Source organism: Prenolepis imparis, unplaced genomic scaffold, assembly GCF_030444845.1.
Source record: "Prenolepis imparis isolate NDT839.2.m4 unplaced genomic scaffold, iyPreImpa1.0 SCAF_1, whole genome shotgun sequence".
Taxonomy (NCBI): Eukaryota; Metazoa; Arthropoda; class Insecta; order Hymenoptera; family Formicidae; genus Prenolepis; species Prenolepis imparis.
In genome coordinates this window covers 14643235-14670837 of record NW_028141159.1, presented here as the reverse complement: position 1 = coordinate 14670837, position 27603 = coordinate 14643235, and the positions used below count along the sequence as shown (strand labels likewise).

At 34.2% G+C, this 27603-nt stretch overlaps 1 protein-coding gene across 2 annotated transcripts in view; it reads right to left on the bottom strand.

Annotated features, from left to right (window-relative positions):
- LOC145944589 (roundabout homolog 1) overlaps window positions 1–27603 on the bottom strand; it is a 133214-nt gene that overhangs the window by 30151 nt on the left and 75460 nt on the right. Inside the window, exons 5-6 of one of the 2 annotated variants that reach the window (XM_083053041.1) lie at window positions 26408–26648; window positions 9467–10397 (exon numbers count right to left, since the gene is read on the bottom strand). In XM_083053041.1, the coding sequence (XP_082909167.1) occupies window positions 10228–10397; window positions 26408–26648 (411 nt within the window). In that variant the 3' untranslated portion in view covers window positions 9467–10227. Of the gene's footprint in view, window positions 1–9466; window positions 10398–26407; window positions 26649–27603 lie in introns of those variants that run through there. The other variant, XM_083053137.1, reaches the window with a different exon arrangement.

Below are 27603 nucleotides of genomic sequence, written 5' to 3'. Positions count from 1 at the left end.
TTTTAATTGCCGATACCCTGCAACCGAGTCTAGTCCTCCTATGCGAGATTGCAATATTAACAGTGCCGTCGCTTACGTCGCCATGCACGAAATGAGATAGTCTGCCGTTACATGGCGTAAGGAATGATAATGATAATGATTATAGGGACGGTCGTTGAGTTAACTAAGGTCGCCGTCTTGTTTGATGCTATTAGATGTTTCCGATAGCTGATTACAGCGTCCTTTTCCGTCTCTCACATCTGCCATTATATCGAATCTCAATCATAATTAATCCGCGTAAGTGTTGGCACTATTAGCGTTCGGGTATATATTTATTTTCTTCTTAAGTTTAGCTTAATTTAGACGGTGTATAATTTGCGAACAAAATTTTTGGAATGTCTTTTTGGAATGTCAATTTAATTTTTACGTATCGCGTGACGCAGAAAATATTTGAAGAGGTGAAATGTGCGCATGTATGTACAAAATACATATCAGAATAGACATATACATAAATCAGGATGCACACATATACTTGCGCAACATAGAATTATACAATGGATTTTTGTTTTGAATTTGTAAATAATTGAAATCGGGCTTTACGTATAGCGATTATACGAAGCATCAACATGTAATCCTTCGAAAGAATAGGATATCACATTCGCATTTTTTCGCAGGACTTATATAGAGGAACGAACAATATACTTTTTGCAAAATATTATACGTATTCATTTATGATATATGTTAAACATTCCATCTTTGCTACAGCGTCTATTAATCTATTAATCTCTGTTAGAAACGTCGATCTTTCGAGACACGTGTCAACATTCGGTGATATTAAATATCCTATAGAGGATTATTGTATCACACTTTTATTTTTTTCTCTATATATATGAAAGTTCATTGTTCTCTATACTCTGATAAATATGTTCTCAAGCCAACAATACAAATAAAACCTATTTTGCAACATAAATGATATTATTGTTAAACGTGAGAATACAAGTGTAGAAAGCCAACAATGGAATGTTGTAGATCCACCAACAATGCAGGAATTATAATACGCATACTTATTAAATTAATACATCATACGTGAAAGGTATTTTCAGCACATTATGATACATTATAATGATATATTCATATTCTCAGGCTGAGGGGAATTTGTGTGATCCACGTTATCGCTATAATTTCCACGTACCGTTACAATGATATAATTTTGAAAATGATGTCTCCCCGAAATGATGATTGCATTGCTCGCTGATGTATCATTGAACTTCCATTGAATATATAGGATAATTTGATCGGTCAGTGATAAACGGTCGTGACGCTAATTGGTTCGCAATAGCAGATGAATGGGCTCGTGTTTCCTGTTTCTATGATCACTTGATCGTGATAAAGGTTTTAAATTATCCATTTAATATTTATAAGTTATCCTACATAAAATTTATCATTCCATAAATATTTTATTTTTTTTTTATACAATAAAGGATCTTTAGAGAAAATCAGGACTTTTATAAATGAGAAGATATATATATATATATATATATATATATACATATATAAATTATACATACCTATAACATAAGATTTAGTATGTACTTTATATAAGTCCCTCGAAATGACACGTGTCTAACTCTCTGTCGGTGTATCTTGAACCGCCGTAGAATTGATAGGTCAGTGATAAACGTTGGCGAAGCCAGTCTCGCGGAGTCTCGCAATAGCGGAAGCACCTCGCTATTAATCCGATGATAAATGCACGCTGGCATTATCGGACACGTGTATGTATATGGAGAACGTCGAGAGCGTCAAATTAGAAACAGCGGCTGCTAATCGTGATGGATTAGCTTCTAGGGCGAGTAACGTTCCGTTCTGCCTTCCACGATTCAATTAAGCGTCTGTCGCGCGAATAATTTGTTAAGTAATTATATGATTGTCGATTCACGCGCGCACGTATTTCGAAACGATCGTATTTCGATATGAAACGATCGAAAGCGGTCACCAACCCCGATATTATATATACATATACATATATGTATATTCGTTCGTGATATGTTCTATAACGCGAGGAAACGCGTCCGTAACTCATCATGACGTAAACTCATATGATTTCGATAATGGATAAGCGAAATGCATCTTCGATTGACTCTTGTTCGATCGATTATGCTCCTCAAGTGCCTTCGCGAGCGTAAAATAGATAAGAAGGAAAGGAAGAGAAGGATATAAAATTATATTCAATGATTCAATTTATTGTGCCAAGAATGTCCGTTCCTGCCTTATCTCTCTCGCGGGTTAAGCTTGTCTAACTTGTTAAGTAATTATTTCTCGAACCGACGGCACGTTAAATTATTATGCTAATAGTGCCGTCGCGACTTGCAGCGGCGCGACATATCGCCGCGTTGCTTTTTAATGGAATAAAAATTGAAAGAAATAAAAAGGTTTGAATATTATAAAGAGATTTATCGGAGCATCACGCGAAATATTAATATTTGCTATTATATTATTATTTGCCTAGAAAAAAAGGGATGCACTAAAATCATGATTTGTTCTGAAGTTACTGCTTTTGCAGTATTTCGTATACTAATAATACTGTACGCGCAAACATTTTCTTATTATACTGGCACGCAACTCCATATATATAATAGTTTTCTCTCTTTCTCTTAATGAGATGTACAACGTTGCATTAGTCTCTTGAGTTTATCTTCTTTTGCGAGGCTTTGAATAAACAAAGAATCATGGTGACATTGATTTTTTTTGCACAACCGCGGCTTGATACTAATATGCATTCCGTACCGACAAGTTTAACGTGAGAGAGATGGTAGACAATAATATTATTTTAATAAATAGTACCGATATGCATTATTTCTATTTGATATATAATTCATAAAGAACTATATTATTTAATTATTTTATACACCTCAGCTAATTAAACTTTTGCTTTCTTCTTCTTCTCTCGTTACTTTATACACGAATATAACGTCAAGAAAAGTAAGTTTTGTCTGTCATTAAATTCAATACGCTTAATCGCAAATTTTACTCTTACTTTTTACACTGCTAAAGCAATTCATATCGGCTATGTCGCCATTCTCCGAACTGGCGGCACCAATTTATTACGCCAATTTATTGCTTTGTCACGACGTTTAATTAAAAGTGCAAATGGTTGGTATCATCAAGGCTCATCAGGCCGGTCTAGTTCGTCGCACTTTTGTATGCCGGAATCCATTTTTGCCCGAGAACTTTTTTGTCGGGTTACACTCATGGTCAGTCTTTTTCACGTAATTAATTAATGAATTTCGAATGCCGGCGCGCATGAATCAGACGGAGGACAAAAATTTTCACGTAATTGGCTTTAATTCGATCATCCTGTAACCTTCCTTTTATTTTTTATTTTTTTTTAGTCGCGCAATCAGTCGCTTACTGTTCACGCTCTACTTTGCTAAAATCGGAATACGCAAAGCGTAAATTACCGAAAGAGCGATTAATTTGTCGATCTGAGGGAATGAAAAACAAAAAACTGCGAAAGAGGAAAACGTAAATAAATTCGTGGCGGAAAAAAGAAAAGGTCACACACGATCCCTTTTTGTTCGTTAATTTTTTTTCCATCCGAACAGTTTATCGCCAATTACGGATCGCTTACGTTTGCATTTTAACCGATTCGAAGTCTGTGCTAAGAATCCGTCCTCGAATGTGAATACAGAACTTTGTTCTTCTATTGTACTGACTATTCTAATGACTATTGTAATGACGTACCAGCGCGGCGTCTCTTTGAAGGCTCGTATTTTTTTTATATTTGAATGTACAATAGTTTTGTGCCGATCTATCGAAAAATATTCTTTTATCTTCACGGATAATACTTTCGCAATTCTCTACTTAAAGGAATTTTGTACAAATTATACAAACAAGCTATCAATGATATGCGTGTACAAATATTACATCGCGTAATCTAAATCTTCAAAATTTTTTTTATAAAATAAAACTATATTTTTTCAAAATTTGCAAAAAAATGGTAAAATATGCAAATAATGAGAAAACAAATATTTGTTGTGAAATTTCTCAGTGGAGACGACTTATTAGCTGTTAACTTTTCAACTTTCCTCGTCTTGTCGCGCTTCTTTTTTTTTTCTTACCGAAGTTTTCCCGCAGTGAAGAGCCACACGAATCCTAAGGGAATTTTCTGCCTTTGCTGTCGGCGATAACCATGTTAATGCAATTTCTTGATGGTTTACGGAAACGGTCCATATCCTCTCACTTCTAGCGTGCCAAGTCGGCAGTCTTGCGTGTTCGTGCCTTCTTTATCGTGCCCGTTTTTTGCCACTTTTTGCCGCTTTTCCTTTCGTCCATCTCTACCGTGATTCTTTTTCTTCGTTCCGCCACGTATTACATTTCGGACAATTTCGCCTCTCGTTCATCAACCTTTTTGCTACAACAAATCAATGATATTTACCAATTTTTCTGGCGTAAATGAAAAACTATATTTAGATCCATCGTTAATTTTGGAGTAGTGTAATATAGAAGTCGCTTATGTCTTGATCAAAATAAATTGTCCTCGATAAATTGATGCGTAACGATTTATTTTTATTTTTGCCACCTTACAAATTGACTTTCATGCTAAACGAACCATTGATTCAATTTCTCTCACTATTTCGAGGCACATTATATTGCGGTTCGAATGCATAACGTCTTGTTTCATTGCGCACTAGATCTCTTTAACGGAACCAAACTTCGCCAATAGAAACTCACGTTAACAGAGTCTGACCTAAGACTCGTGCTAAATCGGAACTTAAACTAGCAATTCAAGTTACGTTGTTGATGGAATTAGAAGTTTAATACAAAGTATACTATTATGCTTCGAGAGTCTCTTGTGTGACGATTGACGAAGAGTCTAAAAAGAATTGTTCGATGTAATAAATCACATTTTTATATTATCACAGAAATGCATCGGAATAGTCAAAGCTCCAATTATATTTCAATTAGAACGCGTTGACACAATTCATTTTTAGGATACTTCAATATCGCCAGATTTTTCACCGTAAATGCTACGATTTGTATTCTTCAGTCGTTCTTGTTACGTGACTTTAATTGGACGAAACTGGTCGCTTGGAGATAACTAACATGAATGTAACGAACGGTAGCTATCATCGCTGGATTTTGATGCATCCAGTTATCGAAAGCGTGCTTGAATTGCAGAAATCGTTAACGAGATGGTCCAATGCTTTCCGATTTTTACTATGTGTATACGAATTTTTACGAAGTAAATTGATGGCACAACGTTTGTTTTATATATATATATATATATATATATATATATATACACATACATATATACATACGTACATAGTGCATATATACGTACATATAAATAGCTAGTTGCAACATCTTACAAGTAGATTCCTATCTCGATTTATTTAATTACATTTGTTAGCAGGTTTAATAAATAATGTGTTATATATAAAAGAGATTAATCTCAGATATCACGAGAAATACTTTTCAAAGAAACAAAATATCCAGGCACACAAACTAAATTTTAAATTGATAAAAAATATATTATAATTACTTGTAGTATTAAGATTATGTATTAAAAGTACATTAAAATTATATTATTGATACTAAAAGAATATTTTATTTCTATAATAAAAAATATATATTATGGCAATGACAAAAATATCCAATAATGACAAACAAATAAGATGTAAATTTGTTTCGAATATTATTTGAATTAATACTTTAATTTCAATAAATTGCACACATGTAACAATTTTATGAAATAACGAGACATTTTTGGAAAGCAAGGCTTTTAGATTCTACTAAAAGTAATTTGATGCTTCGTAGCTGAGTGGATTAAGTATCGGAATGACGATCTGCAGTTTTCTCTGTTCCTCTTTGTCTTCTTCTTCTTCTTCTTCTTTCCGGAACACAATTCAACGAACTCTAGGAGTAATAGATAGTTTCAGTTCGGTATAAACTTTCATCGGATAAGATGTCCAGGGCTTTACGATAAGACCTGCTTCAAGGTATTCGCGCGGTTGTCCTTAATACTCTTGGGGAGAGGTATTAATTCTTCAATTATTGAAATAGAATACTCGAGAGGTGTAAACTATTCAGTATATCAATGCAAATTATATATTATACTACAGGAGTATAATTCTTGTGAAAGTTCTGAGATATTCTGTTATTACTATTAGCGCAATAGAAACAACAAAACAGCAGAAACCTCTATTGTATTACACATTGTTATATTAACTTAATTAGGAAAAGTTGAAATTATTGAAATAAACAAATCTGTTAATTTTTAATTATTTATATTTTACATAAAAAATTGTTTAACAAATTTCTTATATTTTGACTTTAAATTTAAAATTTAATTACTATTTTATATATACATATATAATATATTATATTTTAATTGGAATAGCAAAGAATTTCTAATTAACTTTATAAATTTCACTATATTATTGTATTCATCTCTTTTGTATGTTACTTAAAATAATTTTATTTATATATTTATATATTAATATTACTTATATATTTTTATATATACTAGAACAACATAAGCGCGCGCTACGCGCGCACCATATGTTAAAAAAAATATTTTTCAAAAAATAATATAAAATTTATTTAAACTTGATTAATATTTTTTCACAGAAATTAGCTGATTAAAGCTGATTTCTGTCAAAAAATATTAATAAATTGAAAATTTGCTAATTAAATTTTCTAGCTTACATATTTATATTTATATTGTGTATGTTATAATGCGAAATAATAAAATTATTCTAATATGTATGTGTTTTATTTGTTACAGGTAGCATTGCGATACACAGTTCGATTCACGCGTCGTGTCGGGAGTGCTGCGTAAAGTAGTGCGCATCGGGAGTGTTTCGCGTCGGAGTAAAGTTTCGCATGTCGGGAATGCCGTGTAAAGTGTCGGACAATCGTAATTATTCGTGTTTTTTTCGCGAGTGTCGTGAGTGTTACGAAGCAGCAATGACGGTCCAAGAGAGGAGGAGGAGACCTGGGAAGGTATCGGGCGACAGCGGAGCAACTGTGAGGTATGCAATATAAAAACATTTTTTCTAAACTATATTGTTGATATATTGTTTATGAGATATTCGACACACACATATGTATATATACATAATTTGAATATTTTGTTTTCAGATCAATGTGTGCTGTGTACTGCAACTCCGCTATTATACGTCTTGGTGAGTGAGAAATTGTTTATTTTATAACATTTTTTATAGCAGTAATTGGGGGTATATATAATATGTTGAAAATATTTAAATAATGTTTCAAATAATATGTTATAATATATTATCCGCGATTAATATTTTTTGACAAAAATCAGCTGTTAATTGTCAAAAATATTAGTCGTATTTAAAATATTATAACATCTCTTTCTAAAAAAGGCATGTTAAGTCGATTTTCGCAAGTATTGTTGCATCTTTTCTGCGATGCTGATTGACTGTTTCGATTCGTATTGTGCGTTATATTCGTAGCATCGAGAGTAGTTTAACAGTTTGTTCAAAATAAAATAAAATAAAATAATATGTTTGAAATAATATGTTATAATACTTTATCCACGATTAATATTTTTTGACAGAAATCAGCTGATAACTGTCAAAAATATTAATCGAGTCTAAAATATTATAACATATTATTTAAAACTTAAAATATTATTATTTTATATTTAACTTTATTTTGAACAGTCAAATTGCTAATCCTCGCGATGACAGTCTCTCGATGCTACGAATATAACGCACAACGCGAATCTTGACAGCCAATGAGCGGAAAAGCGACAACAATAAACTTCGATATAGGCGAGTATCGACTTTACATATCTTTTTTAGAAAAGGACTTTTTTTAGAAAAGGATAATATATGTAAATATATATACATATTATTTTATTTTATTTTTTGCGTTTACAACTGCTTACATTGCTGATATAACGCAGAAAATGTAACGATAATTCGAATAAGCGAGGCGATAAGGTATGAAATGTCGGAGCAAGTAGTCTGAATCAAGGCTTCTGCCGGCCATGTGTCACGCGACGTTAAGTAGTGGAACCGCACGTGCGGCACGTGCGAGACGTCAGACACGTGCGACCCATACCGCATAGTCGTAGCTGAGTTTTAATTTCGACGACGTACCAAGTGGACCGAATGGCTAGCCCCTGCGTCCTTACATTCCCGTGCTTGTTTGATTAACGTCAATTTCACGGCCATCGCAATTACGTTTTCGTCTTCCTTACCACCTTTTGCAGCGCTGCAGATTTCCGTCATACATGGACGATATATACCGGTTTCGCGGGAGAGGCGGAATTACGGGCGACCTAATTTACGGGTGGAAACACTTATAAGCCGGTTCCTACAATTTGCCAATCCCTTTGGAGTGGGTAATCCGCTCACGCGCGTCTACTTTCGTGACTTCTCTCTCGTTTCTTTTCCCGTTTCTCTCTTTTCCTTCCCTTCCTTATTCCGTAAAATTGTATTTAGCTTTCAGCGAGACTTCTCAAACTACTCGCCGCATCTCCTTAGAAAATTATGACGACATTTTTGAAAAATACTATAAAAATTTATGCAATTACATTAAAAAATTGTACAAAAATAATATCTTGTGATATTTAAAAGGCTGAAGGTTTATTATATTTTTATCGTATTTTCACAGCTGCGATAACATTTTAAATAATAATAAACGTTTAAAAGAAGCTCATTCTGTATTCTCAATTTGGGAAACCTTATTTATACAAACTGATATAACGCCTATTTTAACATACTGTATAACGAATAGGTCTTCGTACATTCTCACTTAAAGAGAGAAAAATGCTTTCGAATATTAGACACTTTGATTCGACCCGAGATTAATTCAATTAAAACGTAAAGGTTAAAATGTTTCTGCGAAACGAGAAAGTAGGATGCAGAAACATTTTCGTAGAGATAGAGCGTAGAGGTAAAGCCGATGTAGCAGGCTGATAATTATTTTTATACTGATGACGAGAAGGTTAAGATTGCTTCGTGTAAACGTGTACTCGTGTAAAGTGAATGAGTCAATGTTAACTCGCTTTGAAGGTATGAAAGTTTGAAAGCATCTTCTAGATTGAGGCTTAGCCTTAAAAGCACACGAATCTGAAATTATTCCGGTTTACTTTACTCTCCGATTGTGAGTGTTTATACGAGCAAAATTATACATACGTACGAATACTAAATCTTTAATGAAAGTGCTACAGCAGATGTATGTATAAGCCAATGAGACGATCGTTAGAAAGGATAAATACACAACGAAGAAAAGATAAATACACAATGAAGATAATGTAGCTGGATAATAAAATGTACTTACCTCACGAGCTTGAATTTATCTTATTCTAAGATGGAAAAAAGGATATTCTGCTGTGTAAATATAAAAAGAAAAAATGCGTAATAAGAGACTGAAAGCTGGATAAAATACGCAGTGATGCGAGTCAATAAGGCAGGAAATCTCGTATATACAGTTCGTATTATAATTTATTACAATTTGTACAGATTACAAATCGGTACCTATCTTGATGCATTTTCTGTCAGACATCATAAAAGGAGCGAATATTGAGCAGAACGCCGCTCGTTACTGCGCTAACGTTATATTATATATATATATATATATATATATATATATATACATATATATATATATATATATGTATATCTCAGTTATTATAATTACCCCTGTGTATAATCTATATTTGACACTTTGTGAACACTCCGATCACTAATAAATATCGCATTTATGCTTTCGTCGGAGAATTCAAATGAAAACATGAACGGAAGTCCAAACCTTCTTCGTTTTCTTTCCTTCTGTCGAAACATTTGTCATGCTTTAATCACAAAAATGAAGCTGATCTCTTAGCTTGATAACGATTTCATGTTCACTTCGTTGCTTTAGGGCAGTAGGTTTATTTCTGTCTATGTCTTGGACATTGCTTTATCATGTCATTCGTTTTTCCCTTTTTCGTTATTAGAGCGATCAACAATTTACATCGAAAGACAACACGTTCAAAAGTAAACGGTATACGAGTTATGGATAATCTTGCGATCGATTCGCTTATAGCGTTACGCCAATCTTCTCCGTGTTTCGTAGGCTCCTCGAGAGAATAAAAATCATCGTTATTCGACTATCTATTCTATACATAGTAACATACATAACTGGAAGCCCTAGACTACTAGGTTTTACATGGACGATGTAATCGGATCAGACAGTAGCAGCGATATCTTCATGTAGGATGCCCGCGAGCTACCTGCTAACCGTCGGCTCATTCCTCGGTAGTACATTCGTTATCGGGGGTACCGTCATCGTCAGCGATGTCATCATCAGGAACAGGGTGGCCGCCGCGACGGCTATTATTATCGCCGTACCGTGATTACCATTCCAGGGCCAATTCTGTCCGGCGCATCCGTTCACTGCTGCTCAACAGAAAGTAGTCGCATGTTAACGAACCGCGGAAGGGTAATGAAGTTTTATGGAACGTGCCGACATAGTTCTCTTCTAGTAGTATTCGAGACTGTGCGCGTGCCGTTCTCGCGAATAATAGAAATGATGTCCCGAAAGGATATACGACAAGTTTAATTATACCCGCCGATAGCACTGCATTGGTAAAAGTCGCCGTAGACTGCAAAGTCTTCTTCTTCGCTAGAACGTGCAAAATGTAAATTTGAGGACGAGCCTAAGAGAGGAGAAAGTTTTGCCGAACTTAAGCATCTTTTGAGAAGTTTCCTTCGCAATTACGACCCTATGTACTGCCAACGGCTAAGTAATTTGATTCGACGTGAAACGGGCAGACAGTAATTTCAGTTGTTGATCTCGTCCGTGCGCATTGTAGTAATATAGTTAAATAGTGAGAGAATAAAAATAATCAACTTTTATATTCATTTTTCTCGAGTCACAATTAAATTTTTCATTAATTGTAAAAAAGTATTAACCTACTGCGCACAATATATTTATATTAACCATATTATTTTTTTAATCTCGATAAATACCAATGATGAGTATTTTATTCCGCGCTTCGTGAAATCGTTGTAGAACGTAAAACAAGTACGCTCTCGTATATGAAAATCGAAAGATGAAATTCCTTACAAAAAATTTACGAAAGTCTTGTATTAACTCGTAACTTCACGACTGATTAGGTAGGTAATGTATTATACGTATTTCGTTGTAAGCATGTTTAAAACGTTAACGTTATTTGAACGGGGGAGTCGAAGCAAGGCGAAATTGAATGAGAGTCGAAATTGGTTCTCGCATTCAGCTTACGATTGCAAAATTTAGACCGTGATTCTGTTCCATACAAACTGGAGAACGTATTTAATTTCGCTAACCAATCCATAGAATGGCATTCGTTAATATCGAAAACCGATTTATTCCGGCTTCTCGATGGCGCTGGTGATATTAAGCGATCGATGCTGTAATTTCGAAACACCGATGTAGGGTTTTTTTTTCTCCGCGAGATCTTGAAAGCGAGTGTCCTTTGAAGAAGGTTGCCGTTATTAACCGCAACGGACGCGGATAGCTCTTTTAGAAAGTCTCGCGTCGGCGGATGTCGGCGGCATGAAATAAAACTTCGGTAAAACGAGGCAAGGTAAAAGAAGGAACGCGCGGCGAAGAATCGCATTAAAGGCGACGTCGCGGCTCCGCGATTAAATTTTCAAGAAAGAGGAAGAGTAGCGGGCAGCACGCTGCAGAAAGGAAGGGAAGCAAACCAGGAGGGAAAAAGCAAATTACCGGAAGGGCCGCGCCGGTCGCCCGTCGGATAACGTCGACGGGAAAGATGCAAAGAACTTGGACGCAAAAAGTGCACGATAGTAATTTCCCCTAGAACGAGGAAATAATTTGAACGGTTGCGCTTGTGAAGTCTGAAACGAGCGCGAACTGTAGTTATAGCCGTTGTAATTTCGCCCTTCCTTTCCGCGGATCATAATTCAGCTATACTGCTACCTATCTACAATTTTTCAACGAGATTAACAAGTTTGCGATGTTACACTTTAATCGTCTTTACGCAACACTTAAAGTCGACTTTTTAAACAGACTTTGCTAATCAATTTACAGATAACCGAAGCGGTGAAAAGAATTATTTCGAATTATAATAGAAACGAGAAAGACTTTTTTACAGGATTTAAGTTTTAGCGACTGGATTTCTCGAAGATAATCTCGCAATTTAAAGTTCTCATGCTTGACCCGCTATGAATTCGCAATTAAATGAAAATGGATGCGCAATATAAACACTGCGTATGCGATGCTTGTCATTCCTATATTTTTATTAACAATTATATTTTCATATTTATAGATTATTGTAGACCTACAAGAAAAATTCGAAGAAAATCAAAGATACCTTTAAATAAGATGATAAATAAAGATTATTTATTATAATCGTTGAAAAAAATTTGCTGTTAAAATATCATCGACATATATATTTCAGATCCTATCAATTACTCATTTTAAAATCTGATTTTGAACCTGTTTGATTAATAATCGCACATTATGTTGTGAACCATATAGAACAATAGATCGAAACAGCAATGATTCTTTCCGCGCGTGCTTTCGTTATTGTGGAGGAGTAACAGTCATTAATTTTTACGGAACATTCGTCTTCGTCCGCTGGCGTGATAAATCTACCGACGTTCAGCTGCGTATTTCTACACTCATGGCTCATCGGATTAATAAACTTGTTGGGGTGGGACAGTGCCACTTCTAGTTATGAGAGGAGAAAAAGTGGCACTTGTGAGATTAATACGTCTACTTAAATAACAGGAAGTCGATTTAGCTGTATATATTTCATTATGTCAGAAGCGAGAAAATATTCCGGGAAATCCAGCTTGTCGTGAAAGAGAGACACGTACAACTATAGAGAGAAAAGATTTAAAATAAAATGAAAATTCTTCGCAACACATTAGCGCGTCATAGTCGATTCTACATTTTCTTTTAAAATGCCGTATAGATGGTCTATTTGAATTTTAAAAACTAATAGCCCATTTCCCGTTAATTAGATATTTAAATTCTTATCGTTTTAATACGAATACCTCTGTTATTGCACCGTTTTATTTCGTGCACCATTATATTTTCGATTACACCTTCGAATATTACATCCTTGAGCACATATCCCTTTTATAACTTCCAACGACGATTCATGTCTGCAACAGTCTGGAGATCTGCCAGAATTGGTCACAACATGCTATTTATTATATTTCGTTGAACAAGAGAACAACTCTCATAAGATCCCACTTGATCTCAACCTTTTTCATGCTACTGCAAGCGACATTGCAATCTGCACTATCGCTTCTTAATCCGATTAGATATCGTTTTGTATCTTTGCTGTTATTTGTTTTGTAACGAAACACGAAATTGGTAAACGTTCTTTAAACATTTCTTTTTCATAAACAGCTATAGATTTATATGAGAATTAAAATAGGATATAATATTAATTAAAGATGTTTATTGCAATAAATTGTGAAATTAATTTTAATATTCTCATTTATATTCTTTTCTTTAATCTTATATATATATATATATATATTGTACAATTTATGATAAATTTATTTAAATTTATAAATCCATTTTTAATTCATCACGATAGTACTTTATTCAATAAAATAAAATATTATAGCCATGAATGCGGTTGAAAAGTTTGTTGTAAAAAGAATTGGATTCCAGTGTACGACTATGTTCGTAAATATTTCGGTTGGTGGTTTACGATTCTTCGTTGTACGTACATCGCGACTTGTAGTTTCCTCAGGAAACCATACACCATCCGGTCTAATAAGAATATATAGAAAATTAAAAATAATTTTTGAGTGATTCAAATAAATTTTTTGAATTTTTAAATAATTTTTACTGATGCACCGCAATATATCAAATCATTTATGACATTTATATGCTTTATAGAACAAATACTATCGCACGATGTAGATGAAATTGAAAATTCTATTTTTTTTAAATAAGAAGGGAAAACAAAGAGAGATTTAGTTAGCATAGAGGTTTTTATAAAACCCGCTCGGTTTCTGTTATTTAATTTCTCTTCACGGGAGAGAAAGAGAAAGAGAGGGGTTGGGGATGGGAGGGTCTCTCACAGAGATATGTCATAACTTTGTTGACATTACAATAGATTAACGTTATTTTAAGAAAAAAGTGTAATGTAGAAGTTTCCACCGACTTCATCAATTTTGCTTCCGTGATAAAAGCATCAATTTTTAAGAACATATACTCCGGAGAAGCGTAAGTTTTCTTCGCACCAGCGTTATAGAGTGAACAGATATTACCTTTCTATGTTCTGAGATACAAGACAATGTCATCGCGATTTTCCCCTCTGCAAATATAGTTTTTATGAGTCCTGTAGGAACAGAAGAATTTCACACAAAGCGCGTGAAATATTGACCATTACTAAATGGACGGAAAAGAGAGGGAAATGTTCGGATATAATGTGTTTGTATAACTACATATATAAAATTCGCTTCTCGAAATAATTCGAAAAGTTATCAAGCAGACGCAAACTAGAAGCTTTGCACTTTTAATTACGAGAATAACGATATCTCACGCACGTCACGCTCGGAAAATTATCTCTAATTTGTGATGCCGAATATGTGCGATATAATTTCTGTCTCTTCATCTAAACTATATGTACATATATCTACACACACATATACATAATAAAAAACTATTTTATATCGAATTTGTTTTGCCGACGTGTACGTTCGATAAAACTCATTTATCGGTTTAATTCGGGAATAATGCTTGCTCGTTTGAAAAATTACTTTGTTAACGACACGTTTCCTCTTCTCTCGTCAATCGACCTCCGAAGCACTTCATTCGATGGCTACCTTCGTTACGGTTCACTTAGCTCGTGGTAAATAGCATCTGTGTGTGCTTAACCCGTTACCCAATTAAACCGCAGACCATTGCCCCATTTAACTATTATTGCGTTATAATAGCGAATTAGATAATCTACAAAATTAATATTGCAGATGCAATATGGTAAACGTTTCTTTGCATTGATAGATTTAATTGTTTAATTATTTCTTACTTTAATATTTATATTAATTTAAAATTTTATTATTTATTTAAGAATTTACATAAATGAGGAAAGTTCAAATATACGAAAAATACATGTATTAGAAATGATATATCAACTATATTATAGATTAAAAATTTTCAGAAATAATGAAACAACAAAAACAAAAGAAAAATAATTATAATATTTCAAACCACTAGCGGATCCTGACGTCGATAATGGGGAGCGGGGGGGAGGGGGGTTGCAAAATTATTTTATTTAATATTTTTGGTTTCATGATTAGCTTTTATTCCACGATCAACGACGTCGATAGCTCTTTAATGTTTGTTTTTCTTTATTTATATTTTTTAAACAAATTCAGCAAAACTGTTTCTTTTAATTTGCAGGGGGGGAGGGATCTCCCCCAGGAAATCCGCCAGTGTATATATATATATATATTATATAGATATAAAAAATTTCTCGCTTAATTATTTTCATGCAACGAAATTATCTCATCATTTCGTCGTATATCTGACTTAATCTATACTTAACTCCTTGAATGCGTAATGAGTATAATTTCCAGTGTATCTTATACATACATATTGTATATATTATAGATATAAAGAATTTCGCCTAATTATTTTCGTGCAACGAAATTATCTCATTATTTTGTCGTATGTCTGACTTAATCTACACTTAACTCCTTGAATGCGTAATGAGTATAATTTACAGTGTATCTTATACATACATATTGTATATATTATATAGATATAAAGAATTTCGTATAAGATACACTGTAAATTATACTCATTACGCATTCAAGGAGTTAAGTTTAGATTAAGTCAGACATAGGACGAAATGATGAGATAATTTCATGCACAAAAATAATTAGGCGAAATTCTTTATATCTATATAATATATACAATATGTATGTATAAGATACACTGTAAATTATACTCATTATTATATAAATATAATATATATTATATAGATATAAAGAATTTCACCTAATTATTTTCGTGCAATGAAATTATCTCATCATTTCGTCCTATGTCTGACTTAATCTACACTTAACTCCTTGAATGCGTAATGAGTATAATTTACAGTGTATCTTATACTTATATATATACACTAGCAGATCCTCTCTCTGACGTCGATAGCTCTTTAATGTTTGTTTTTTTTATTTATATTTTTTAAACAAATTCAGCAAACTGTTTCTTTTAATTTGCAAGGGGGGGTTTTAAACCCCCCCCCCCCCGCCAGGATCCGCCAGTGTTTCAGACATATCATTTATAAACAATTCTGCATCTGCAAATAATTGTTTCTCATACACTAACAATAAGTAATCACTTCTTCATGAATTACTATGACAATACGTCGCGAGCAAGTTTAAGAAATATCGTTTGTTGTCGATGATAGAGAGAAACTCTCGGCGGAAACAGTTGTTGACACGAGTTTTCTACGTAACAAAAGTGAATAAGCGTAGTTGTACACAAACAATCGTTGACTGTACACAGTATGTATGTATATACTATATATATATTGTATGTACGGTGACTATTGCTTTCGGCGTGTCATCGCGTGAATTACGTGTCCATCGTCACATGTCTGCCGTGGGTACAACGCGGCGCGACGGAAATCACGAAACGAAATTCGTCGTCGTATCGGCGCGTTCTCCGAGCGAGTTCGCCTAGCGATGACGTTTAGCACGTGTAGAGTCTGTGTTTGGCGGATGGCCAATTATTTGCCCGTCGCGTCGAGTCGGAAATGTCGGCTTTCGGAAGCCTGAAATTTCACCTCGAGTGCCGCAACGCCGTTAACGCCGTTCGCCTTCTCTCGAATGCGACTAAAGAGAGGGATTCGGACGTGCATCCCTCGCATCCCTCTGTCATAATGTATTCGACGCCACGTATGACACATTACAATGTTATATATGTCGCTGAATCGCTTAGGGTAAACACGTTGAATCAAAGCGCAGAAGCAACTAGGAAAGAGGTTGTAATCAGGTCGGCGAGAGAGATGAAGACGTGATAGAAACAGGAGAATGAACTCTTGGTTTACGCTGTCACTCTTCGACGAATTTCATAATTATTTCAATGGCGAGGCGTAATAGCTTTTTTTTGTCGAAAATAAGTTTTTTTTTCTTCGATACGTCTGTAACTTTTGGCTGTTAGATGAAACAAAGTGCAGCTGTATTGTTGAATTTTTTTTCTTCATTATTAATTTCGACGACAATCGCGTTATTGTCATTTTAAATAAATCTTCTTGCAACGAAATGCATCAATTTATTATAATATCTCTAAATCATAATTTTTGCATCTTGTGTAGTTTGCTTTATTCATACGTTATTAATTAACGCTCTTTTTTAATTTTTCAAATTTTTTGTGCTATCTAAATTTATGTTTCGAGATGAGTAATATATTCATTTTTCATTGTCTTAATAGAGTACATTGTAATAAAGATATATATCCATATGAATCCTTTTTTATATAAAGCATAATATAAAGCATAACGAAAGAGAGAGAATGATGAAAGATTTCTGACGGAATAAAGAGATAATGAAAGCGAATAAATGAAGTACTTCGTCACGAATATGTATGATCTAGTTAGTGCTCGCAACATGCAACTGTCGCGAAGTATGATCATGCCAGCGGATAAAACGAGATATATTGCATCGCATTCGCGACGAACTTACTAGTCGATTTTGGACTGTATCCACCGTTTCCTGTTTCGAAATTTGATTTCCATTTCTGATAACTCATTTCCACGTTCAATCAAATTGCCAATTCGTGGAATACTTGAAATCGTTTCGTTCTGATTGTTAGAACATGCAGATTTCATCGTGCATCCTCACGCGGTTTATCAAATCTTCTGCGTCAAGTTCGATCAAATTCACGCAGTTCTTTTTTTGTTGACAGCGACTTTGCAACGCGCGATTTGTTGAATTATTTACGGATTATATTTCTCTTTTCATTACATGAGATATATATAAATAAAAAACACATCATAATAATTTATAAACGTATCAATGTTGAAGAAAATTTTGAAAGAGAATAATTTGCAATTATATTAATTAGATTTTTGTTGGAGAAAAATTAATTGATCAAAGAACTCATAGATAAAGGAAGAAAGCGCCGCAAAACTGGAATAATAATCTGTGTACACAAATATCATACACATCCATACTCGTCGGCTCAGCGCAATTAGTAGACGATGGAATTAGACTATCGCGAATTTGCACCTGAACCGATAGTAAAGCAAGACAAAGGATCTAGAACTGCATGAATGCCGCAGACATTATTTGCATGCAAATGAAACATTTATGCCAGGAGAAAAAAAATTCCCGTTGATTGAAACACGAAATCGATACAATGACTAGCACCCGTATCGAAGAAAGTAATTTCGAAATACATCTCTGGAACATTTCATCGGGATCGAAAAAATAATTGCGTTCTTATGCAGAGGAATGTAACTAATCTATAAATCTATATATTACAAGAAGAATTAATATTACTGCGAACAAAAAAAAACATATTATTAATGTAATCATTTATTTTTGCCGATAGGCACGAACATTATTCTCCGGCGTTATTTCAATTTGTATAAATAATCGTGGATTGTGATGCATATTAACATACGGTACATAATTGATAAGCGTTAATGGATTCATCATTAAAATGATTACAATTGATAAATAATGAAATATGCAGTATTTATTAATCAATATTGGTATGGTTATTATGTAATATATGTAGACATTGTAAAACACTCGATGTCCTGTAGTTCAATTTATGGAAGAAATTTTCATATGGTTGCATTTTAATCTAATGAAAATTGTATGTAGAGACTTTATCTCAAAAAATTATTGTCTGTATTTTTCAATTTAAAGTAAAAATTAAAAGAAAAATGTATAAAATATACAATAAACACGAATATGATAAGGAAAAAACTTTCATACATGCATACACGAAAAATAAAAAATTCTTTATCTTGGCAACACACGGACTATTACATGAGATATTCTGATATAAACTTATTGTGCGTTAATTATAAACTCATCATGCGCAGGATGAATAGAATTTATTTTCCGAGTTATCTTTGTGCAAATGAACAGAAAATCTAAGAGAGTTTGCATACAGAAACTTTCGTCGAAATAATGAGCAAGGGATCTCACCTCGTCTGTTTTCCTTCCCTTTCGTGAGAGTTGGCAAATTGAGCAACTATGGTGCTCATCGAAGCGTTTCGCATTAGCGTACGTTTCGTCAAGGTATAATGACATGGCTACGTTTGCAGATCTCTCTGTGAGTTACATGGTTCCTCTCGTTTTATGACGCTAATTTGCGAAGTCTCAAGTTTCGTTGGGATTATATTATTAATAGATATCTCTTAACGCACTTTTCTTCCCTCATCATTATCAACTATCAATATTATCGTGATATATCGCAGAGTCTAGTACATTTCGTAAAAAAAAAAGTATCTTTTCATTAAATTTATGTTTCGCTAAACTTCTCGAGCTTCATCTCACAATTTGCAAGGCGTGTAGGTAACGATATTGAAATGAGAAAAAATTTCTCGCGAATGTCCAAGAAGCGAAATCCGTCCGGGCGGATGGAGATGGAGCTTACGCCGCCAACTTATTAATCGAAGTGAATCTCTTCACGCGAAGAGAGAGAGACTCTCTCTCCCCTTTTTCCCTTGCGTCTTCTTTCCTCCTGTAATGCTTTTCCTTCTTTCGGCGCACAAGTTTCGCTTCGCATTCTTCTGCCACTTCTCCGCGGCCCTTTCCTCACTTTGTAGAGACTTCGACATTCGCGCGCACGCCCGAGTGCTTACTTCTTACTATTCCGGGATACCTTCGAGAAGTGCGCGGCTACGAACTCGGTTCGCATCGATAATGCGAAACGTATATCCTACCAATGGGGTGCCGATTCCTTGCAAGAAAAGGACGAGAACGGGTTCTCGAGGAGTACGAAGAAGAGAAAAAAAAAAAAGAAAAAGAAAAAAGGGACGGGCTGTCTTCTTACCGGAGACGTATCGAGCTACGATTCCTTTCCAATTCTGGGGACAGGACGAATCTAAAGAGCCGGCAGCCGGAGATGAATATTAACGACTATCCCTGCCGGCGTTTCTCTTTCACGGAAATGATTGGACATAGATACAGCGGAATTTCTAATCTGCTCGTTGTTTGTATCGTTCGCTTGGAATTTCTACAGATATTCGAAATATCGGGTATCGGTTGGTTCTCGAAGATACAACTCCTTCTTGATTACATAATCAAGTTCTTCATCTGATTCTCTTACATTTAGAGTAAAACAAAGATTTCTGAAATATTAAATAAAGTATATTGAACAAATTCGATATTGTTTGTGTAACGAGAAGGGTTTCCGTTCGCAACAGTTTGCAACGTAGGAGATGCAGATTGATTTTATCTCTTTACTGGGCTTTGACGTTTGTATTTATTTCACAAATTCCGAATTGATACCATTAAAAGCTCTGTCCATCATATATATTTCCAATAGCTTTTGCTTGATAGGATATGGGATGCGCGACGGAATTTCTAATCTTCCGGTTTCACCATATTGTCATACCACACGTGCACGTTATTATCGGTATCGATCGTAGATGGTAGACCGCTTGATTTTCGGGTTGAGCAGACGGTCGATCTCAATGCGGATTATAGACTGCCATACCAATTCCATTACCTGGCTGCGCAGCCGGCCATGCAAATTTTCGTGAGCCGCCAGCACAACCGGATATGCAAATTCGTCAGAAAAAAAGGAAGTACGTGCGATTGCTCGACTCGACTCGACTCGAAACTCGCTACGATTTATGAATTATGATCGCCCCGGGCATATAACCTTCTCTTATTCAGGTCGTCAAACTCTTTTCATGTTTCACGATTTTAATATTATTCGATGAAATGGATTCATTATGATTTACAAATTTCATGTACGTTTGCAAAATTATATTTTTATTTCTACTTCTAAATTTATTTTTGAGAAAGGTATTTTTTTATCATAATTTGTATTTTGTCGTTTATAATTCAAAATTAAATAATAATAGCTGACAAATATAATTTCAATTTCAAGATTTTAGTTTAAGAGAAGCAATAATTTATAATAATTTGAATTTTATAAAAAAGAAGAGTATAACTATATATATTAATATATATATTTCAAATTTATAATGTTTTTATATATTTTGTTTCTATGCTTTTTAATATCTTATATTTGTTGTATACATAATTCAAGAAGGCACATCCCGTCGCGCACAATTTCCGTTATATTTACTCGTATCTTCACGGCCGAACAGTGTCAACACAGTAACTACTTCGAACTCAGATACGAGTCCACTCGTACGTACTAGACTCCAGCAAGTACACTTGCCGGAGTATTTCGGATTTGCGATATACAGTTTTGGCTAGAAGCAAGAGATATGTTTAGTAAATATTGTGGTAAGCTAAATTACTTAGTGTTTATATATCAGAAGAGAGATGCAGTAAATTTAATTGTTTTATCAATAATTAGAATTTGACATTAAAAATGATCACAAATATTATTAAAACTATTTATAAAACGATTTTATGTACCAACAATTATGAGTTTTTTAGATGTCATTTCATGAAATTCTTTATAATATATAAAAAAAAAACAATGTGTACGTATTTTATCTATATTTTTCTCCACGAAATAAATATTGCTTATAAAAGAGGAGCTGATATGATTTTATGATATAATTTTTTGCTCTTTTTATATGTCAAATATTTGATTAGTTAGCATTTATCATATATAAGTAATAAAATTTAAGATCAAAGTTTATTACTATCACTGCAATTTATGAAAAATATTCATGTTTTTTTGTGTACCTCCGAGGCAGCAATATTATATACAATATTGAATATTGCACAGCTCGTGATTTAACGGCAAATACGTCATTTTATCAGCATGAGCGAGCTAAAAGCGTAGGAGTCATCATGCCGGTGATTGAAAGCTCAATAATTTGCATTAAACGAGCGAAATATCGCTTGGAATTACGCTGCTGTCCGCGATAAGTTTTTCCCTGTCTCATATAATCTCGTCGCGCGCGAGTATCACCACCGAACGATCAGTAACGTTATTAAGACTCGAGAGCATGGGATTTTTAGTAGGTTTCTTGGCTCGTTTTGCCAACAAAAGACGACGTCGGCGTCGCCACGATGACATAAAAGAGAAACGGAGTTCGACGAACTATCGGGGGATGAGAAGGATCTGCGAAGGATAGCGAAAGCGAGCGGGGGTTGTAGACTCGAGCTAAGTCCTAACGTCACGTTTACGCTCTTTTTACTGCGAAGTAATAGTATCGACGACTAAGAGTAGGCACTATCGACGCCATCGATTCAGATGAAATCCCCGATCACGCCGAGAATGGCGGTGCATTTTTATCGCGCCTCCTCCCCCATTCGCGAGTATAGCGACTTCGGCCATGAAATGGTTCTGTAATCGTGACAACGTAAACCGTAAACCGCGCTGATGATTCACTCCGTGCGAGAGAACGCCTTTCCAAGCATCGTCGCTTCCGAACGAAATTATTAGCTTGCTCGAAATAATTAATTTTTGTTGGTGCGAGCTACGCGCTAGATTTTTCGTTTCTCGATATTCGAGACAAAAGATTTTTCATCGATCGATTTTCGATTAACGGCGACGAGTACGCTCCGATTACAGATTGAATTTACGATTGATTTCTCTGGGATATTAGAATAATTTATTGAAAGTGTGTTTTTCTGTGGTATTTCATTATTCGGTATCCATCTCGTTGTTGATACTTGATATCTTTTAAATATTTATTCAAAATTTATTTCTCATAAAATTATGGAACTTAATCCTGTAATTATATTTGTACTATGGCTATTTATATCTTCTTTTTTTCACTGAAAAAAAACAGACAAGGATGTTTATAATACTTTTTTTTAATTTGCACTTTTTTATATAAAAAAATTATGTTTGCGAGTGAAAACGAACACAAACTGATACTTGACGAAATATATTTTCACAGATATCGGTCATATACATACACGCACATAAATAACGCCTATACGCGACGAAACTCCCGCGGAACGTTAATAAAACCGGAGCGTTAATTGCTGAATTCCTCATTGATTAATAGCGCTCGGAGGCTCGGAGGAAGGCAGGAGGACCTAAGTGAGCCGACAATTTCAGAGACGAGAGAAATAGCTGGTCTCTACGGAGTAGGTCTTTATATACACAGCGAAAATAATCCCGAGTCATAATCGGTCGCGTTGTTCTTATTTTATTATTTAATATCCTTCGCGCGAGCACGCGGATATTATTATGCGATCAAGTGACGCGCAAGCAATCGAGATATTTCATTTGTGCGCCAGAGAGTTTTAATTAATACTCAAACAGGGCTCTTGGATATGTATTTTACATAAATATGGTTCCGCGAGAGAAGTCTCGTCTGCGTTATGCGTACAAATAGGCGCTGACAGAGAGCGATCGATATCGGTCGGCGAGCGATTTCAATTACATTTTGTTGCCTCTTGTAATGAGGCGCAGTTTAATCATCGTTAAATTACGCGAATGAGGGATACACCGTGCATCATATCCCTCTGTGTTTGTATAAATTGCTGTTACCGACATTTTGTGTGATAAATGTGTATGTACGCCACTCGCCCTGATACGATGGCACTCTTGCTATTAACGATCTTTATGGTGTCAATCAAATAACTTGGTAACTCGGCCTTACCTCTCCTCGTCATTGATTAATGGCTCGCGGCGAAGGATCTTCAGGAAGTTTTGCGGGCTTCGTGTGCGCGGGGTGGAAATATAGTGTATATAATGTAGCGCTACCGTCTCGCTATAATCCCCTATTTATAAACCGCTCGGTAATTTAAAAATCTTTAGAAAAATAGTGCAGCTCTTTATCAGCCCTGAGTAAATCTCTCCTGGGAGATGGAAAAGAAGAACGCGTCAGAAAGAATATCCTGCAACTTTCCAAGACTGTCACGGTACTTTGCCGAGAGATGTTTTTAGATATATGATTATTAATTGCAAGGTACAAGGCATATACAATATGTATATAAGGGAAAGATGAAATATGATTTCAATCGAGAAATATGAATTAATTATTATATGTTGGATGATTCCTTATTTGTTCTTAATATGTATAAGTACGTATATGTTAGCAAATCAATTATATTTTTTTAACTTTTTATTATTTTTATTTTTATTATTATTTATTAAATTTATTATTATTAAAGAAGACACAATTTAGAAGATTGGTTGCTTACATCGTATCTTTTACATATATGTTATAAAAAGGCTTATAACACATTAATTTATTCTTGACAAAATGCTATGTAATAATAGTTGTCTTAAATCAAGCTACAATTTTCAATTATTAATTTTCAAATATTAATTTGCGTACAATATAGTACCAAATAGGAAATAAAATATCTTAAGTAGTTAACGATTTAAGCAATTCTCTCCTAAATTCATCGAATAGATTAATTATAATTAAAACCTATAACAATGATTTTTGAAATAATTTACGGCATAATTTTGATATTGTTACTTTATTGCGTTATCGATTGCTATATCACGTATCATAAAGATCGTTGAGCCGTGCACAATCGCAGCGAGAGATATCCCCCATGAGTCATCCTTTTGCTTCCGAAGGGGAATGAATTTGCTTTCGCAACTTTTACGTTTACATGCGACTGCACGCGCGACTATTTGAAGGGTGGAAGAGAGGAAGAAGTGGGAAGTCGGAAATAAGACACATATTAAATCGGAGTGACGGATGAATCGCCGCGGAGTGATTCGATCGGGAAGAGACGGATGCGAGACCATTTTCTGTAACCGGATAATGGTTATGCTTTTTCAGCTGGAACAATCGTAGCCCCTGCGACTTCTTGGCAAGCGATACGGCTGCGAAGAACACATAACTGTCGCTGGACGGCGTGATTCACGTGAAAGATTGCACATGGTTCGATACATTCATGGGGTCGCAGGGGCTATAAATGTTATTGTCGCTCTTAGCCTCTTATTACACTTGCGCTCTCTCAGAAATGTTCCTTTTAAGAGCCCCGCGCATCCCTTGTTGTCTGCATATCTCGCAAAACTGCATTCGACCATGGAGATCGAGTATTCGTCTCGAGAATTATGATAGGGAGGGAAAGATCGTACATCATATTTTATTAGACAACTGCAAATCAGCGCTAAAGTCGCGATACCGATTATTACGCGCGTATCTCGCGCTATATATGAGTTACTCATCGCAATCGAATACATTTCTTGGATAATTTTAATAAATATATAAATAATAAATATATAAAATAATATAATAAATATAATAATAAATAATAAAAATATAAAATATATAATACCTATATAGAATAATAAATAAAAATAATAAATATATAAAATAATATAAAAATAATAAGTATATGTGATAAAAAATCGATATTATTATAGACACGGAGAAGAAAAAAGGTATTTTGCCTCGTTAAATTTGTGATTCACACTGCACGACTCGGTTCATCGCGTTTGACGTGTGTTACTCGCGCATAGAAAGAGCATTTATACGCGCTGTGCCGTCCCATTTAGCTTGATCAACAAAGTTCGTTCAGTTCAATAGCACCACGCGACTCGTAAGCGCACGCTTGACGACTACCAGTTGCAATAGATATATCGAACTAATGCTCGTTCCGGTTTCATAGCTTTGTACCGTCGGAGATGGTTGATCGTGTTGCTATCGATGCTGCATTGATTCGATGTCATGACGAAGCGCCGATATATGACTTAGAAAGTATTCTCTCGCTGCTGTGACAACCTTTCTGTTTATCATTGCCACTCTATCTCTTTTAAACATCGATCTTCGCAGAAATATGCGTGTGAGTTAAACTTTTATGCCCATTGTGAGTTTGATGAGTGTCATTTATTCGCTTGCGATTATTGAGTATCTCAAAAACTTTAGGACAATACAGAAAAAATGAGAAATGTCTATGAGATCTGTCTAGTTTATAGTCTTTAAATACTCACATAGTTTACAAATAATAATCTTATTATTATATCATTTTTTTTGTATAACTCAATTCTAATTCTAATTAATAATTTTTCAAATTTATAATTTCTAAAATTAAATTATAACGAAATAGATAAATAGTCGGTATAATAAAAAAATAAAAGTAATTTCTTTAATATCTGATATATTCAGACTCGGTATTAGTTAATCCAAGATAGATATTTTGGGAAAATTTGTAGTATGATTTCATTATTGTGTAGAGGTATAAAAAGACAGAGAAAAATAGTTCTATTATTTTTTTTACACAAATAAAAGATACGCAGTATTATTTTTTCGAGCGACCAAAAAGGATTCTTAAAGATGACAAGATCAGAATAGAGAACAGTAGATATAGTATAGTAATTGATATCTACTTACTGTAAGGTGGTGATTTTACGCCGGTGATGGATGCAAGACGCGGTCTGTCCTCGGTGATTTCGATGTCCACCGATTTCCGATAAACGTCTGAGATGGAGGCCGTGCATCGTAGGTGTAAGCGGTTTAAGCGAAACATGCTCTCCGACACTTTAAACTGTATCAGCGACTTTGTAGATTGTGTCTCGTTTTCGTGAGAAACTTTGTAGCGTTGTACTTTATACTGCAAATTGTTCTCATCAATCTAAAACAATAAGCATTACTTGAATTAATGCTTAATGAGACGTACATATATTTCATCGAGATATTTTTAGCAGCATGTAAAATGACAAATCTCAATGCTTCTTTTTTTATTTTATTATTTCTTAATTTTTTTATATATTTAAATTATTTTTAAAACTATAAAATTATTGTATAATAAATATTTATAAGAAATATTTATTATAAAATTTAACATATATACTATATGTCTTTATTTCGTGTATAGGATGAATGGATAATTCTTCTCAATAAATATATACAATTCGAAAAGATAATGTATCGCTATATATAATTTGACTGACAAGCATTCAATCTTGAATAATTAATAGTTTGTATTAATAGTATTTAAGGGAACATTTTTTTATTCTATATAATCACGCACACAAGTATATTGAAACACTTTTCATATTTATCATTGTATGCGACAAAAGGAATTACTATTACTGTTTGTGCTAAAAATATTACGTGACTATGTTACTCTTAATGCAGATAAAGCTTATCTTTTGTTGTCTGACATAGCTGCACCTTTTGTTTCTGTACAAGAATAAGATAAAAAATAATGGGCGGAAAGAGTCTGAAGAGATGGTGGAGTCAGAAGTCGCTCGGCGTTATTTCTTTGAGAAACAAATGTGAATGCGTATTGTATTTTAGCAACGTGATTCTATATAACACATAGTATAAAAACACATATAGTATAAAATTTCATGGGTCATAAAATTATTACATAGCGTCGATATACGTGGTTTCTTTCGAGAATTATATCTTTTGACTTCTTACTTACACTTTTACAGATGTTGCTTGCAAGAAGCTACTTTGTGAATACTTAAAAAAATTTTTTTGGTTCATTGATTTATTTTATAAACATTTTTTTATTACAAAAAGACAAAGAGAGAGAAAGAGAGAGAGAGAGAGAGAGAGAGAGAGAGAGAAAAAGAGAG